Consider the following 17,051-nt stretch of genomic DNA (forward strand, 5'->3'; position numbering starts at 1 on the left):
AGAGGAGAGGAGAGGAGAGGAGAGAAGAGAAGAGAAGAGAGAAGAGAAGAGAAGAGAAGAGAAGAGAAGAGAAGAGAAGAGAAGAGAAGAGAAGAGAGAAGAGAAGAGAAGAGAAGAGAAGAGAAGAGAAGAGAAGAGAAGAGAAGAGAAGAGAAGAGAAGAGAAGAGAAGAGAAGAGAAGAGAAGAGAAGAGAAGAGAAGAGAAGAGAAGAGAAGAGAAGAGAAGAGAAGAGAAGAGAAGAGAAGAGAAGAGAAGAGAAGAGAAGAGAAGAGAAGAGAAGAGAAGAGAAGAGAAGAGAAGAGAAGAGAAGAGAAGAGAAGAGAAGAGAAGAGAAGAGAAGAGAAGAGAAGAGAAGAGAAGAGAAGAGAAGAGAAGAGAAGAGAAGAGAAGAGAAGAGAAGAGAAGAGAAGAGAAGAGAAGAGAAGAGAAGAGAAGAGGATCTGCCTGGGGTTGTGCTGGAGGATGATGTTCTCCTGTCCCCTCTGCCCTTGTCTCGCTGGAAATGGTTTGACCAAGTCTGGAGGGGAAACGCTGACAAGGAAGCCTGGACAGAAATGACCCCTTGCCGTGGCTTCTGTCTCCCCATCCGTTACTGATGCTCGGAGCTGGTGTAGCAGCTCACCTGGCGGGTACCCTGTCCCCAGAGAGATGCTCTGGGCTCACTCTGGGACATGAAGTCATATTAGGGAACAATTAGTAAACAGGTGCATCAATGGGGCGGATCTGCCCAGGTCCTTAAAAACACCCTCTGTGGCAGCTGCAGGGCCAGGGGGCGGCTGGAACTCGTCCCCATGTGAGGGGTGGTGGCCTCACCACTGTCACCTGCTCGTGGGCCAAATGCCAGAGGATCAGCTCTGGTCTCCGGTGTCCTGCTGACCCCTGAGGGGGGTTAAAGGAGAAGATTTGGGGCTGTGGGAGCAGAGTGGGCAAAGGTGGGAGGAGAGGCGGCTCTAAGGCTCTGTTCCTGTGCTCAGAGGGGTTTGTTTCTCCTCCATCTTAGAGGAGGCAGGAGGGAGCCTGGCCGGTGATAGAGGGGTTGGCTCCTTCCTCCTCCTCACCACATCTGCTGGCACCAGGGTGCCCGTGCGGCGGGCAGGGCAGCCCAGGTCTGCTCGGCTTTCGCTGCGTAAAATTAATTTCCCCCTAAAGCCCCATGTTGGCACCTCCGTGGGCCAGACCCCAGGGGACACTGGCAGCACATTGGCGTGGCTGTGCCCCGCGGGACCTGGGCTGTCCCTGCTGCTCCCCAGACGGTCTGTCGTGCCAAAAAGAAGTCAGCGAATCGATGATCTAACGTGTCTGCAGCGCTGGGTCCAGCCTTGGACCACCTTGTGTGGGTGAGATGCTGGGACCCTTCCGCACAGCGCTGGTTTGGGCTGTGTTGGGGTATATGCCTTGACCAAGGGCACTGGGATTGTTTGATACCATCCTCTGAAGTGTGAGGCCACCATGGAGGGGCTGGTCACAGGGTCCATGGGCCCCTCGGCCCTGCTCTGGAGCAACGTCCCGTCAGTTGGAGACCTACCCACGTTTACTTGCAGGTGTGGACGTCGTAGACGCGTACGCACTCCTGGCAGCTCACGTAGCAGCACCAGTGGAAGATGCAGTGACACTTCTCCTTCCGCTTCTCAGTCCTGGTGTTGTGGCCGCGGCCGCAGCACAGCAGGTCGCAGCCGTCGATCCCGTGGGAGGTGACGTTGCACGTTCTGTCCCTTGTCCCAAAGGAGCCCGTCTCCGGGTTGGGCTCGCAAAAATTGGGGGAGTTCTCATAGTAGACCAGATCCCGCTCCGTTGGTGGCTTGAAAAGAGCATACTTGGCCCTAAGAGTTTCCACCCATCCCCGAGATTCACGGTGCTTTTCAACCACCATCTCAGAAGCGCTGTCGTATTTATCCTTCAGGTAGTCGCCAATTGCCCGGAAATCAGGCTGGGCCCACCAGCAGGTCTTGACCTCGCAGCTTCCCGAGAGACCGTGGCACTTGCACTTCAGGTGCATGTGGTCCAGGATGGTCTGTGCGGGCGAGAGAAAACAAGGTCAGCAGCGGTTTATGATGCCCGGCGTTTGGTTTCGATTGCCCCGTTTTGCTACCTGGATTGAAATGTCTGATCTGAGCTTAGTCTGGAAAGTGTCAGCTGGTTTTAAGTGTGTGGGAGCTTGGGTGTGTGGCAGAAACATCTCTAGACGGAGACATTGCGCTGGAAAAATCTGAGATGGGCAGCTGCTCTGATCACCTATCCAAACCAGTCCAAACCAATCCAATCTAATCCCAAAGTCTGATCCTTTCAATGGGTCATTGTGTGTGTGTGTGTGTGTACAATCAGAGCGCAGGAAGGAATTGTTGTCCCTGAGGGTGGTGAGAGCCTGGCCCAGGTTGGCCAGAGAGGTGGTAGATGAACCATCCCTGGAGACATCCCAGGCCAGGCTGGACGGGGCTCTGAGCACCCTGAGCTGGTGAAGATGTCCCTGCTCATGGCAGGGGGGGCACTGGGGGTGCTGGGAATGTCCCTTCAACCCAAACCGCTCTTGGTTCTCTAAGTTGAGGGTTGGAGGACGTCTCTGACACATGTAGATGCAGACTGACCCCCTTGTCCCAGCTTTGGTAACAACCCTTTGTTTTATGCACCAAGTCTGACAGTTTGCACTAGAAAGTAAATGAAGTTGTGAATACAAGGACATGATGCTGAAACCTCAGAAACTTTGTGTGGAGCAAAACAATCACTGATTTTTGCTAAAATTCATATATATATGGAGTCTTTTTCTAGACATGAAACTGTCATCAACATAATTTAGAGTTTCAAGCTTCTACCCTTCCAGCTCTGCCTGCAGGGGTGTGGAAAAGTGATATCTAGTGTTTGCTTCAAGCACCGTTTGAACAGCTTCCCTGTAACACAGTTGAGGCACGCTGGGTTTGCCGATGACCTAGAGTGGGCGGTGGCCAAGGTACCTGCTGACAGCAGAACAGAAGGGAATATTTCAGTTGGAAGGGACCTACAATGATCATCTGGTCCCATGATTCATTGGGTGGGACAAGGTTACAACAGGGAGCACACAGGAAAGAGCAGCTTGGGTGGAAATTCCTCTTTGCCGTCGACCTGGGGTCTTGGGCAGTTGAGTGGGGTTTCTACACGGTGACGTGGGAGATGTTTGCACTGGAATCAAGGTGTGTTTAGCTCTTCTCAACCCCCAGCCGTCTGTTTGGGGGGTGGAAATGCTGCGCCCTGGAAAATAACCCTTGAAACCTTGTGCCTGGGCGTTATCATGGTCCCGTTACATCGTGGGGATCCAGACTGGGCCGTCCCCGCCGACACCACCAGCTCTGGCCCCTCCGAGCACTCACCGTCCTGCCGGCCTCGTTGTTGTGCCTGTTCATGGCCGAGCGGGCGTCCGGGCGGTTCTCTCGGGCGTCCGCGAACTCCCGCGACACCAGCACGCCGAAGTCGGCGTCCTCGCTGCATCCCCCCCATTTCCAGCCGTCTCCCGGAGGTCCCTTGTGGTGGGAGTCACAGCCACAGATGGTGGACGTGCCCTCGGCACAGGAGCGGGTGACGGCGAAGGCCACCCCGGCCGACGCGATGGCGTGGACGAAGGCGGACTCTCGCGTGGCTGCAGATAAACAGAGTCACAGGGTTATCGGTCAAGGCAACACTTTTATTTTCCTTCCCAACCCCCTTCAGCATCATCTAAACCTCATTAAAAAGCAAAAAAAGAGTTGTTATTTTATTAATTTTTTAAGTAACTTTTTCTGAACCGGGTGCTGCTGGAATCGCCCTTTGAAGGACGCAGATGGAAGTAGGTGGGAGAGAAGTGATTCCAGCTCTGTGTGTCACGAATGAAGATACAATGGGTGCAGGATTTGATTCATCATGGATGCACAAAGTGTTGGTGAGAGCTTGAGGGGCCTCAGAAGAGAGTTACGGGAGTAATTCCTGGTCTGGAAGCCCAGAGAGGGACTCCATGGCTGGAGTTAGTCCAAGGGGAGATGAAGAAGCTCATACATGTGCTGAAATGGGGAAAGGTTTCAGGTGACGCAGAACAGGCGATGGCAGAAAAAGCCTAAGAGAGAGTAATTACTGTTAAATGTATCCAGGCTAAACTACATCTAGTGACTTTACAGCAATAGAATAAAACCAGTGGAGAGTGTGAAGATAACAAGGAAGTTGGTCATTAATTACCAAATAATCCTGGAGGACAACAGATGAAACTCAAGTCTCTAACTATCGGCATTAATAGATTTTGACAGGCCGAAAGGAGCGAAGCTGGAGAAAGTCCTTAAAGCACTGAATGCTGAAGAAAGGATGAAGTAACTTGCCCAGGATGCCCAGGTGGGCTGGGATCTGGGAACGTGTGTGGATCTTCCATGCTCAGATAGAGAAAATGTTTCAGCAGAACAAAGATACCCGGGCAGGAGGTGGGGACAAAGCAGAAAATCCACGTGAAGGTGGAGGTGCAGTGGGTTTGCTGAACTGGAGCATCTCCGTCCATCGCCTCTTCCACTGTGCCTGTGGCAGGGCAACGGTCATTGAATCACGGAATCACAGATGGTTTGTGTTGAAGGACCTTCCCAGCTCCCCCAGTGCCCCCCTGCCATGGGCAGGGACATCTTCACCAGCTCAGGGTGCTCAGAGCCCCGTCCAGCCTGGCCTGGGATGTCTCCAGGGATGGTTCATCCACCACCTCTCTGGGTACCTGGGACAGTATTCACCTTTTTCAATCCCTTCCCTTCCCTGCTCATTCTGCGGGGCCCTGACTTGGACTTTGGGTGGCAGCAGCCAAAATGCACGTGGGTGTGGGGAAAGCACCAGGAGTAATAAAGATGTTTACATGGGCTGGATGTTACAGGCAGCCGGGTCTGCGCAGGACAACAAGGCCACGTGGGATGGGTGAGAAACCAGACCAGAGCCACCTGCTCTGTGCCTGGAGCCTCCAGACTCGCCTCAAGTGCCTGAAACCAGGGACCTGCTGCTCTTCATCGTGACCCAAACCCTCCCGCAGCCCCACATGCCACCGTACCCTCCACCGCACAGCCCTTCCTCGCTCAGTGGTGGTTGCCATGAACATGAGGAACATCTCATTCAGGGTGGGCTGTTCCGGATGGAAATGACCAAGCCTAGAGTTGAAAGTCCCCTGAGGTGGCTTCGTGGGGGCTGTTCCAAACTGCACACCCACACCCACAGTGGCCGTGGAGCCGTCAAAACATATTTTAGTGGCCTGAGGGAACTTCTGAGATATTAGAAGCACAAAATACCAGCACTGTGAGGACACCTAGAGCTGGCTTTAGAGGGGACGGAAGGGTATGACCTTGTCCACTTAATATGGTGGCGTTTCCCCACTGTGAGGTCTGTGAGTTCAGTTACATGTTTTTGGGACTCCTGTGTTCTGTCTGAGAGTGGACAAAACATGGTGAAATGGAAAGGGTGTTTCCCGCGTTGTACGTCCTGGTATATTAACTCTTTGGGAGATCGTTGTGACGTGCTCTGAACGCGCTGGTCTTCTTGCTGGTGCTCTCACGGGTGGCTCTTCCACTGGTTTGAAAGCAGGACAATGGTAACAACTTTGTATATTCAACCCAGATTAAAGCCCATCCAATTTGTTCCTCTGCTTACATTGACTTCCATCTTCAAGTAGCTTTTAATGGTCTCTGTATTTACTCCTTAGTGTTTGCAGGAAGCAAAACTTCCATTTTATTTTGGTTGAAGAGCAACATTTGTTACGTCTTTCCAGAAACGTCCATTACACCCACCAGCCTGGCTGCCCATCTGTGCCGGGGTTTGATTCCTCTTTCCAGAAAGGTGAGGAGAACCAAATTCTGCCAGAATTTCTGTCAGAAACTTTGGTCCCTGGACTTGGAGTGTGGGTTCTTGCAGTGGTGGCCTGGCTGTTGAGCTACAGAGCCCTGCTCAGGATGGCCTTAAAGCTTCCTTGTTGTTATCTGTCTGTCTGTCTCTGTCTCTGTCTCTGTCTCTGTCTCTGTCTCTGTCTCTGTCTCTGTCTCTGTCTCTCTATCATCTCTATCTCTATCTCTATCTCTATCTCTATCTCTATCTCTATCTCTATCTCTATCTCTGTCTCTGTCTCTGTCTCTGTCTCTGTCTCTGTCTCTGTCTCTGTCTCTATCTCTATCTATCTCCATCTCCATCTCCATCTCCATCTCCATCTCCATCTCCATCTCTATCTATCTCCATCTCCATCTCCATCTCCATCTCCATCTCCATCTCCATCTCCATCTCTATCTATCTCTATCTCTATCTCTATCTCTATCTCTATCTCTATCTCTATCTCTATCTCTATCTCTATCTCTATCTCTATCTCTATCTCTATCATCTCTATCTCTATCATCTCTATCTCTATCATCTCTATCTCTATCTCTATCTCTATCTCTATCTCTATCTCTATCTCTATCTCTATCTCTATCTCTATCTCTATCTCTATCTCTATCTCTATCTCTATCTCTATCTCTATCTCTATCTCTATCTCTACCTCTACCTCTATCTCTATCTCCATCTCCATCTCCATCTCCATCTCCATCTCCATCTCCATCTCTATCTCTATTTATGGCAGGCAGTGTTGTACTAATTCTACTCATTTTGAAATCAGCAGGAGTTTGACCACTGACTTGGGCAGGTCTTTACTAAACACAGACTTTCCCAATCACGTGCAAAATAACATCTCACTCAACTTTCTCCTTGGGGACAAGTTTTGGTTCAGAGTCTCTCTGGTCGAACCGTGTGTCCCGGTGTGCCGCATTCTGCAGAAACGCAGCACCCTGGTGAATGACACCGCAGTGCTTCAACCCTGCGTGGCATCTTATAAAGATGGAGACTTTAGGTGTTTCAATTCAGAGTAGATGTTTGAGTCCATCCAGCCTTGTGGCCGGAGACCGGGGAGGTGCTGAAGATCAGGGGCCACGGTGCTGGGGAACCGCTGCTGTGGATGGTCCTGGCTGCCTGGTTGGTGTAGCTGTACGAAATGATCAGGACAGTCATCAGTGGACGTGGGATGAAGCCAGAATGTTCCCCGACTCAGACCACCTTGGAGACTCTCCCCTCCGCTCGAGCAGGAGCCATGACCCGTCCTCTGGGCTCCTGCGCACCCCTCACCCGCTCTTGCCTCGTGTTCTGGGGAGGTCTTTGCTGCACCAGGTCCTGCTCCTTGGCCTCTTTGCAGAGATGGGATGTAGTATCCAAAAATCAGGAGTCTCAAACCCACCGGATTTCACCCCCTACTGACAATCAAAAGAGGCAGCTTGTGCGGACGTGCCAGCTGCAGAGACGCGCGTCCCTCCTCTGCTGCACCGTGGGGAACTCGGCTCTAGGTGCCAAACGTGATCCTAAACCGGGGCTGCTCAACCCTGTCACTGCCAGTGGGACCACACTATGGTTTTTAGTTTCTTTTAATTGAAACTCTTCCCTCCTTGACCTCCCCACCTCTCATGTGCCAGCAGAGATCCAGCCTCTACCTACTGAGGTTTTCCTTAGGTACCTTCCACCAGCAGCTTACACGGGGACCACTGGGGGCTGTGGGCCACCGGTTGAAGATCACTGCTCCAAGTGGAGCATTTCGGCCTGACAAAGGCTCTTTGGGTGGCCTGTGATCTAAAGCAGATCAGATTAGAGGAGCCAGCGAGCCCTTCTGGCCTCAGACCAGGACAGCTCAGGGGCAGAGGGGGAGGACACGAGCCGCTCTCCGTGCTGACATGCCTTCGCTTTCCATCCCGGGGGTGTGCAAAAGCGACGGGCACGGGATGGAGAGCCGTGTTTTGTGAGTCCCTGCTCAGAGCGCGGATGCTGGGGCGGGAGCTGAGCCGGGGCCGGTGCTGCTGCGGGCACAGGCGCCATGAAGCCGCGCCGGGGGCTGCAGCCCTGTCCAGCTGCCCCAGCACCCCCGTGACCACGCGTCTGCCCGGTGAGCTCTGGGCGCGATGCCGGGCCGGGGGGAGCGAGCTGCGCACACAGACGCCTTCGCCTTGAAATCCTCCCCTGGGCCTGGGCGAGGAGCCGGGAGAATTTCCCAGAGACGAAATGCGGGAGCAGCGTTCCCAGAACCAGGGGAGGGGCTGGCGAGGGAGGATTAGAGCCGTCTTGACAGTGCACCACTGCGACTGTCTCCCAGCCGGGCCCGTTACCTGCTGGGACACTCAATTTGCCATTGTTCCCGTGGTGTCACACTGTATTACCAGCATAATGCGGAATGTTTCCGCCGGCCAGCGTACCCACGGCACAGAGCACTGGCATTCCCCAGGAGCACCTCGTAGCAACGGGGCAATGTTCCCCTGTCCTGCCATCACCCTCCAATCCCGCCAGCCCGGCTGGGAAATCCCTATTGATGGCTCTCCCCAGCCCCCCGCCACCGGATCAGAATGGCTAAAGGGCGTGTGAATGCGGCAGCGATTTGAAACGACTGCGGCGCTGGGATGGTATCGCTCGCCCTGCCTCACAGTAGGGGAGGAAGCTTAGCTCTTTCTCATCGGTATAAGCTTATTTTTCTCTCTCCCTCTCTCCTTTCCCTCCCCCTCCCTTTAAGCTGTTGAGTTTATATCAAGACAGCCCCTGATCCCACACACCCCTGTTTAGATGCAAATGACTGCGAGTGTCATGGCTGAGAAAAGCCATGGGTTATCGTGGTGCGGGTCTGCCTTTTCACAGCTCGTGTCAGGGGCTTAGCCCAGCACACAAGGACCCTGAGAGGCAGCGTGGGCTCAGCTGCGCGTCCTGCACCTGCCCCGCGGCCGTCGAGCCCCTCGCAGCCGCGCACGGCGAGATGCGGCCCCGGCCGGCGCCACTGGCAAAGGCTGGAGCCCCACTGGGGCTAGGAGGGACCTTTCTGGAGAACTGGTAGCATCTTGCAGCCCAGCAGGTCGATCATCCCCTGGGCTGCATCCCCAGCCCCGTGGGCAGCAGGTTTGGGGGGATCCTGCCCATCTGCCCCACTCTGTGGGACCCCCCTGCAGTGCTGGTCCAGCTCTGGGTCCTCAGCACAGGACACACATGGACCTGCTGGAGAGGGGCCAGAGGAGCCACAGGAATGATCCGAGGCTGGAACAGCTCTGCTGGGAGGACAGGCTGAGAGAGCTGGGGTGTTCAGCTGAGAAGAGAAGCTGCGGGGAGACCTTAGTGCGGCCTTTTTATACGTAAATTGGCCAAGAAGGAAGATGGGGACAGACTTTTGAGCAGGGCCTGTTGCGATAGGACAAGGGGTGATGGTTTGAAACTAGATTTAAACTAGAGATTTGGGCTGGCCATGAGGAAGGAATTGTTGTCCGTGAGGGTGGTGAGAGCCTGGCCCAGGTTGGCCAGAGAGGTGGTGGATGAACCATCCCTGGAGACATCCCAGGCCAGGCTGGACGGGGCTCTGAGCAACCTGAGCTGGTGAAGATGTCCCTGCTCATGGCAGGGGGGCACTGGGGGAGATGGGAACGTCCCTTCAGCACCTGTGATTCTGTGATTCTGTGGTCTTGCTGGAGAGAGAGCAAAGGGCAGCCGGGCTGCGAGGTGGCCGGGGAAGAGCCGTTCCCCTTAGCTCAAGATGTGGGGGAATGTCTCATCTTGCTGAGGCTCCTGCAGGTCCTGTCCTGCCTGCAGCTCAGGGACCTTTTCTCTGTCTCAGGAGTTGGTCTCCAGATGCCTGTGGGGTGTTCCTGCCTCCTGCACTCACAAACAGCTCTTTCGGGGCACCGTACTTGAACCAAAATCCCAGTCTTTATCACTGACGCAGAGAATGGTAATTGCTCACCCATCCGGAGCAGCAGTAAGTCACCTGGATGTTGGCTCAACCTTGGCTTTGGGGTAGGACTTGGCTGGAAGAGACATTGTCTTTTAATAAAAACTGACCTTAGTTTAAAAAGAAAAGGGAGGGAGAAAAGAGAGGGGGGAAAGCAGGTTTTTCTTCCCTCCTTGTCCCAGACTGCACACCTGCAGTATAAATCATCTTGGAGAATTTGCTTGTAAAAACATGATCTTACCCCACATTCTGGGGTTATTTTCTTTTTTTTTTTTTTTCTTTTTTCCACAGCCCAGGTTAGGAGAAGACACACACAAAAGAAAACCTGCAGGAAGGTAATCAGTGGCCCTAGGAAACCAAAGTCTCACCAGCTACAGCTGCCACACGTTTAATGCAAAAACCTCGTCTGAATTTTGGGTAGGGCACAGGGGAGGGATTTGGGCCAGGCAGAGGCCTAAGCCAGGGGGGTGTTCAGCAGCCCCCGCTTCAGTCCCTGTGCTGTATTTGCTGTTTATGGCTTTGCTGCGAGTTTGTAGCCACTCAAGAGAGTGCGAGAGGAGAGATGGGAGTCTCACGGAGAAGCTGGTGAGAGCAGTGAGATGGGGACGTGGCGGCAGGACCGGGGGCAGGAACCCCGCGGGCTGTGCCGGGGCGATGCCCTGGGCTCCCGTGCTGACACCAGCCCTGGACGCCGGGTAATGTGCCCAAGAGGAACCAAGAAAGGCTTGAACCATTGTGCCGTGAGAGGGTCCCTCTGTTTCCCACACGTCGCTCTTCAGGCTAAGCTCTGAATTGAAGCAACTGTGATTAACATTTTTGCAACTCCTTTAAAATGAAATTATCCTCAATTTCTTTTCAAGCTGTATTAGAAATGATTCTTCCATGCTATTGTAGCGAGAACTACACCTTTGAAGTTTTTTCCAAAGTAGCTTCAATCGACCTAAGGGAGCAGTAGATGAGATTAACCTAAATGTTGCTCTTTGATACTTAGAGGTGATTTCATCCAGGTAGTTATCATAGCTTAAATACTGGCTATTTTGGGCTTAGCGTTTCATGCCTATCGGCCTAATGCACAGCGCAAACTGCGAGAGTGATTCTCATCATAGTTTGAGTCTACCTATGAATTAATGACTCTTAGTTTATGGGGTTACACCCCTCCATGTGTCCTGGAAGCCGAGGAGTGAGCACAGCCACAGCTGACATGGCTCAGGGCTGGGCCAGATGTAAAACACGTGGCCGGGGTGATCGCAGATCCCGGTTCCAGGTTTTGGGCTCAAACTCCTCGATTTCTGCTGTGGCTGCAACCAAGGACAACAGGGCCACAGCCCAGGTGATGCTGTGACAGAACAGGAGTGTCCAGCGACCCCATCCCCCCCCGGCCAGGATGAGCCGTGTTGCTCCCCAGATTCATCACAGCTAACGAGATCTATCAGGGCTGGAGAAAAGACCATTTATTGTCAACATTCTCTCTTCCTTCAGCTGAGAAAATGAACTTTGGGAATTGCAAAGGCTTTCCTGGTGTTAGACATTCCTGCATAGATGAAATGAGTCCAATCCCGTCTCTGCTCATTAATTTTCGAGGCAGCAGTGAAAAGACATTAGCACATTTTAGAAAGTAAATAATAACCACAATCAAATGGGTTGGACTTTGATGTATCGCTATTTGCAGATGATACTGTTTATTTTTAACTGTTCTACTTACTGGTTACTGAGACACCATAATAAATACATTTTTCAAGCTAATTGCCTGACAGTGCTGTCTAGGAGAGTATCGATGCGTCAGGGTTTGATCGGGAGAACTGTATAACAAATGTGCTCAATAATTTTTCTCCATCTGTCAGAAGAGTTTCAGAGCTATGGGTGATATTTTACATTGTCAGCCCGGAGTGCACGGCAGTGTTGAGGCATGTCTATGCACGGGGCTTTGCTCTAGTCTGCAGCTGAAAGAATCTTAAAATATTCTTCATAAATTCAAAGTTAAGTTTGCTCATTATGGGGAGGATGGTTCAAATCCAATTTTTCAGTGCTTTCATGCTGACAGAAATGGTGGTGAGAGATATTCAGTGCCTGAATGCCATAGCAGTTCTTTCATTACGTGTTTGAAATTTTTTACAGTAGCTTTTAATTATAGTTTTTAGGAAAATTTTGGATCTTGTAGGTGCTGAAGTTTGGGCAAGCCTTGGTGACAAATTTTTTGACAGTAAATACAGCAGCTAACCCAAAATACATCCTGGTGAAACAGAAGGGAATTGAATCTCACGTCCCTATTAGCACTCTAATACGACTTTATGATCCTGATTTCTGCAAGAGATCACTTTAACCCAAATGAGTCATTTTCACTGAAATATACTGCTGATGTTTCAGGAAGCTGTACCATTATTAGAAGGCTGAGGCTTGAAAAAAAATATAATGAACTGTTTATATGCAGAATATTACAGCTTTGTAAGAAAGATTCGCGGGAGATATGCACACGCCAGGAGACTATTGGGAAACAATCTAATGTCCTGGCTTTCAACGCTAATATCTCAATTTTCTGACAGACTGTACCTTAAGATACCCATTTCCAAAGTGTCACTGGAAAGAATAATTTCTTTTAGATAAACACACTTAATTGGACTACAGAGACTCAATGTTTGTCAGTATCAAAGAAGTTAAGCTTTGGAAATGGTTTTGCTTGCATTTACGGAGCTGTGAAACCAAGACGTTATCTGTAGACGTCCCTTGTGCTGAACTAAGCATGGAAGCAACAAAATTCATGGGGCTGGATGGAGGGGAGGCACGTTTCTTATCCACCACGTGGTTCAGTTTCATGGGAATGCCTTTTAACGTAAGGTCTTGGTTTGCTAACTGGACATCTGAGACGTAAGGTAGGTTGTTGGTCCCCAGTGTCCCCCAGCACCCCCCTTTCAGGCCATGTTTGGCTGAAGGCCCAGCTGTCTTGGGGCCCCATATCTCGCTTTTCTCAGTGTAACGCCCAGGCTGTGGCCTCATTGGCAATCCCAACTTTATCATGTTTCATTAACGTGCTTCCAGTGTGCCTGTGGGTCTAGAAAGTTGGCCTTTGAGGAGGGAGTGATAAAGAGGGGCAAGCATGAGTGTTTGGAGAAAGAAGAGGGAAATTACATTGATTCTCTCCCATTTTGTTCCCAGCTCGGACAGTTTTGGGCTCACTTGTGAAAAGCTGTGTTGAAATCCAGGCTAAACATGGTCCGAATTCCAACCGCGGCTTCTCAGTGTTAGTGGGAAATCTGGCCCGCTGGCTTCCTGGGGAAGGCAGGGGATGCTGCAGACTTGTCTTGGCCCCAAGGAACTTGACCACAACCCTTCTCCCTGGTTTTTCCCCTGGGTCTGCTGGGCCCTGTTGTTTGGATGTGCTGCTTGCTCTGGGCAGGGAGGATGGAGCCCACGATTCCAGGGCGTGTGAGCCCTCATGGAGCTAGACCTTCCCCTTCCTGCTCCTTAATCTACCTGGCCTTACTGAGAGCTCCTGTGATGCAAACAGACCCTTCTCACATTACCCTTCTCAATGTAACACACCAAAAAAACAACAGAAAATAGGAACTGGAGAAATTAGTGTTGAAATTAGGGACATCTGACCCTTTCCTCAACATGTCCCAGTGGGACACTCATGGTGTGTCCAAAAGCCAAGTGGAGAGGTGAGAGTTCTACCCACCCTGGCAAACCCATTCCCCCACGATCCTCTGGCTTCGCTCTTTACCTTTGTCCAGGACGGGCCCAAAGATGGCCAGGCTGTCGTCGATGGTGGTGCAGTTCCAGCGGCGGCCCCGGAACTGGTGCTGGCACTCCTGGATGCCCAACTTCACGCCCTCGGCCACGCTGGGCATGATCTCGATGTAGTTGCGGCAGAAGCGGAGCTGCTTGGGGACGAGGCCAGGGATGGAGCCGCAGAGGATGGGCTGGGACCCCAGGGAGCTGTACTGCTGACCTAGAGCGAGGGACCTGCAACCGAGAGACGAGACCGTGATGCTTGGGACACCAGCCGGCACTGCCGGTCCTGTCCCTGCGACAGTCCCAGCGGGAATGTGATGAGCCAAGATGAACCAATAGCTGAGAGAGATAAAGTACTGAAAAAGAGGGATTTCATAAGAAAATAAGAGACTTCCTACTGAATAGCAACAATGTGAAAAGGGCTTTCACACCAGGAGACACTCTGGTCCTTTGTGGCACAGAGGGAGGGACTCAGCTCCTCACATGGAGGAACCCAGAGCCATTCCATGTACTCCCAAGTGTCTGAGACATCCCCATGGGGCTGGTGGATCTGACAAAGGACCTGCAAGGAGCTGTATCTGAGGGTAGAACGCCTGGAGGTTGGGGTCTCTCAGCTGTCAGGCAACACTGAGTGAGGGTTTCTGAACTGTGCACAAGGTGGGAAGTGTCCTGTCTATTGTCAAGTTCATCAGAAGAGGGATCACCATTTACTGGAGAAGGGCTGCTCTGGGGTCAGTCATGTCAATGCCACACGTACCAGGCTGTCCTGACATCTGTGCACATGCTCCCAGTTCCACCATGATAGACATCAGCCTCTAGATGCAGCTGTGATCTGAGCTGATGTGCTGGTGGATTCATAGAATCATAGAATTACAGAAATATTTAGGTTTAAAAAGAGCCTTAAGATCATCAAGTCCAACTGTTACCCAAACACTGCAAAGTCCAGCACTAAACCTTATCCCTAAGCACCACATCTCTGCATCTGTCCAGCCCTCCAGGGATGGTGACTCCAGCACTGCCCTGGGCAGCCTGTTCCAATGCCCCACAGCCCTTTGGGGAAGAAATTGTTCCCAGATCCAACCTCAACCTCCCCTGGCGCAACTTGAGGCCGTTTCCTCTGCTGCTGGCGCTTGTTCCTGGGGAGCAGAGCCCGACCCCCCTGGCTCCAAGCTCCTTTCAGGCAGTTCAGAGATCAGAAGGTCTCCCCTCAGCTCCTGTTCTCCAGCTGAACCCCCCAGATCCCTCAGCCGCTCCATCACACTTGTGCTCCAGCCCCTCACCAGCTCCGTTCCCTTCTCTCCACTCGCTCCAGCACCTCAAAGGTTTTCTTGGCGTGAGGGGCCCAGAATTGCCCCAGGATTGGCGGTTTGGCCTCCCCAGGTCCCAGCACAGGGACGGTCACTGCCCTGGACCTGCTGGCCACACCAGTGCTGGTACCAGCCAGGATCCTGTGGCCTCTTGGCCACCTGGGCACACACTGGCTCCTGTTCAGCCGCTCTCACCAACACCCCCACGGCCTTTTCCAGCTGCTCTTCCCCAGCCTGGAGCATTCATGGGGTTGTTGTGGCTCACGTCCAGGACCCAGCACTTGCCCTTGTTAAACCTCAGACAATTGGCCTCAGACCAACAATCCAGCTGGTCCAGATCCCTCTGTATGACCATCCCACCCTCCAGCAGATCGACATTCCCGCACAACTTGGTGTCATCTGCAAAGTTACTAAGGGTGCACTTGATCCCCTCCTCCAGATCATTGATAAAGAGATTAAACAGAACTGGCCCCAATGCTGAGCCCTGGGGACACCAGTTGTGACGAGCTGGATTTGGCTCCGTTCACCACAACACTTTGGGACTGGCCATCCAGCCAGTTCTTTATCCATCACAGACACACCCACTCAGGCCATGAGCTGCAGCTTCTCCAGGAGAACTCTGTGGGATACGGTGTCAAAGGCTTTACTAAAGTCCAGGTAGACAAGACCCAAGTAGACTTTCACTCAAGCGCTAGGCAGGTCACCTTGTCATAGATGGAGATCAGGTTGGTAAAGCAGGACCTGCCTTTCATAAGCCCATGCTGACTGGGTCTGATCTCTCGGTTGTCTTGTATGTGCTGTGTGATGTCACTCAGCACTGAGGTCAGACTGACAGGCCTTTAATTCCCCAGATCTTCCTTCCAGCCCTTCTTGTAGATGGATGTCACATTTGCCAATTTCCAGTAAACTGGGACCTCCCAGGACTGCTGATAAATGATGGAAAGTGGCCTGGTGAGCACCCCTCAGCACCCTTGGGTGGATCCCATCTGACCCTATAGACCCATGTGTGTCTAAGTAGTGTAGCAGGTCACCAACCATTTCCCTTTGGATTATGTGGGTTCATTCAGCTCCACGTCCCTCTCTTCCAGTTCAGGGGGTGTGTACCTGGAGAACAACTGGTTGACTGAAGCAAAGGAGGCTTTATCTCAGCTTCGGCCTTTTCCTCATCCTTTGTCACTGTGTTTTTCCCCCCACACGCATCAAAGGATGGAGATTCTCCTTCATTCTCCTTTTGTTGCTCATGTATTTATAGAAACATTTTTGTTGCCTTTTACAGAGGTAGCCGGATTAAGTTCTAGTTGGGCTTTGGCCCTTCTAATTTTCTCACTGCATAACATCATGACATCTTTGTAGTCCTCCTGAGTCGCCTGTCCCTCTTCCAAAGGTCATAAACTCTCCTTTCCTTGCTGAGTTCCAGCCAAACCTCTCTGTTCAGACAGGCTGGTCTTCTTACTCACCCTGCACATGGGGATGGACAATGTCCCCCCTCTCGCAGACAGACTGCATTCTCGGGGGTGACACGCTGTGAGATGCTTGTTCCTGCCCGGGGTTGCACAGTGGTGGAGGTGAAGTTCATATTCAGTGTCAGAGTTCACAAGGATGTACCTGCAGCAGCAGCTTCTCACAGCAGTGGTGGTGGAGGGTTGGCCTGGTGTGCTGGCCATGAGCTCCACACCATGTCGTACATGCAGGTAAGTTATGCCATAGCTCACCACTGTTAAACCTGTCTTAACTTTTTTATGTGGATGAGCAGTTCAGTCCCTCAGGGAGCCCACATAAAGCAGCAGTGGCCCCAAGGGAGTAAGAGCTGGGGCTTCCCACGATGTTCTGAGGAACTCCTGTGAGGATCCCTCCTCCCATTCAACCAGACTTGGTCAAATGCCTTCTTCAAACCCCCAAACCATCTCACAACAGACTTCTCTGCCTGGAAGGCCTGACCAGAGATGTGCAATCAGTTTTGGTCCATCTGTTTTGAGGTTGGAGTTGTGATCTGTTCCATGAGAGAAGCCCCTGGGGAGGGTGGAGGCTGCTCTTGGTTGCACGTGGTCACACACCCAGCTGGTGACATTTCTTACCCAGGTACAGGCATCTCTCTGCTTTTGATGACCCAGTCCAAGCTTTCCCACCTTTTCTTCCTCTTTTGCAAGGTCTCCATAATTCCTAAGTGTCTGCTCTTCATTTTTCTTGTTGATGATTACTGAGAGCACCTTGTCTCCATTCATCACCTAATTTTGTTTTTTATTCTCATGTCAATGAACTTGTGATTTTCCCACTACTGAACCCTCTTAGACATATA

At 51.9% G+C, this 17,051-nt stretch overlaps 1 protein-coding gene across 1 annotated transcript in view; it reads right to left on the reverse strand.

Annotated features, from left to right (window-relative positions):
• Positions 1–291: 291 nt before the first annotated feature.
• WNT3 (Wnt family member 3) overlaps positions 292–17,051 on the reverse strand; it is a 52,627-nt gene continuing 35,867 nt past the window's right edge. Inside the window, exons 2-4 of the mRNA XM_021295409.2 lie at positions 13,438–13,679; positions 3,340–3,605; positions 292–2,012 (exon numbers count right to left, since the gene is read on the reverse strand). Coding sequence (XP_021151084.2) covers positions 1,533–2,012; positions 3,340–3,605; positions 13,438–13,679 — 988 coding nt within the window. The 3' untranslated portion in view covers positions 292–1,532. The remainder of the gene's footprint in view (positions 2,013–3,339; positions 3,606–13,437; positions 13,680–17,051) is intronic.

This window comes from Columba livia, chromosome 23, assembly GCF_036013475.1.
Source record: "Columba livia isolate bColLiv1 breed racing homer chromosome 23, bColLiv1.pat.W.v2, whole genome shotgun sequence".
Classification (NCBI taxonomy): domain Eukaryota; kingdom Metazoa; phylum Chordata; class Aves; order Columbiformes; family Columbidae; genus Columba; species Columba livia.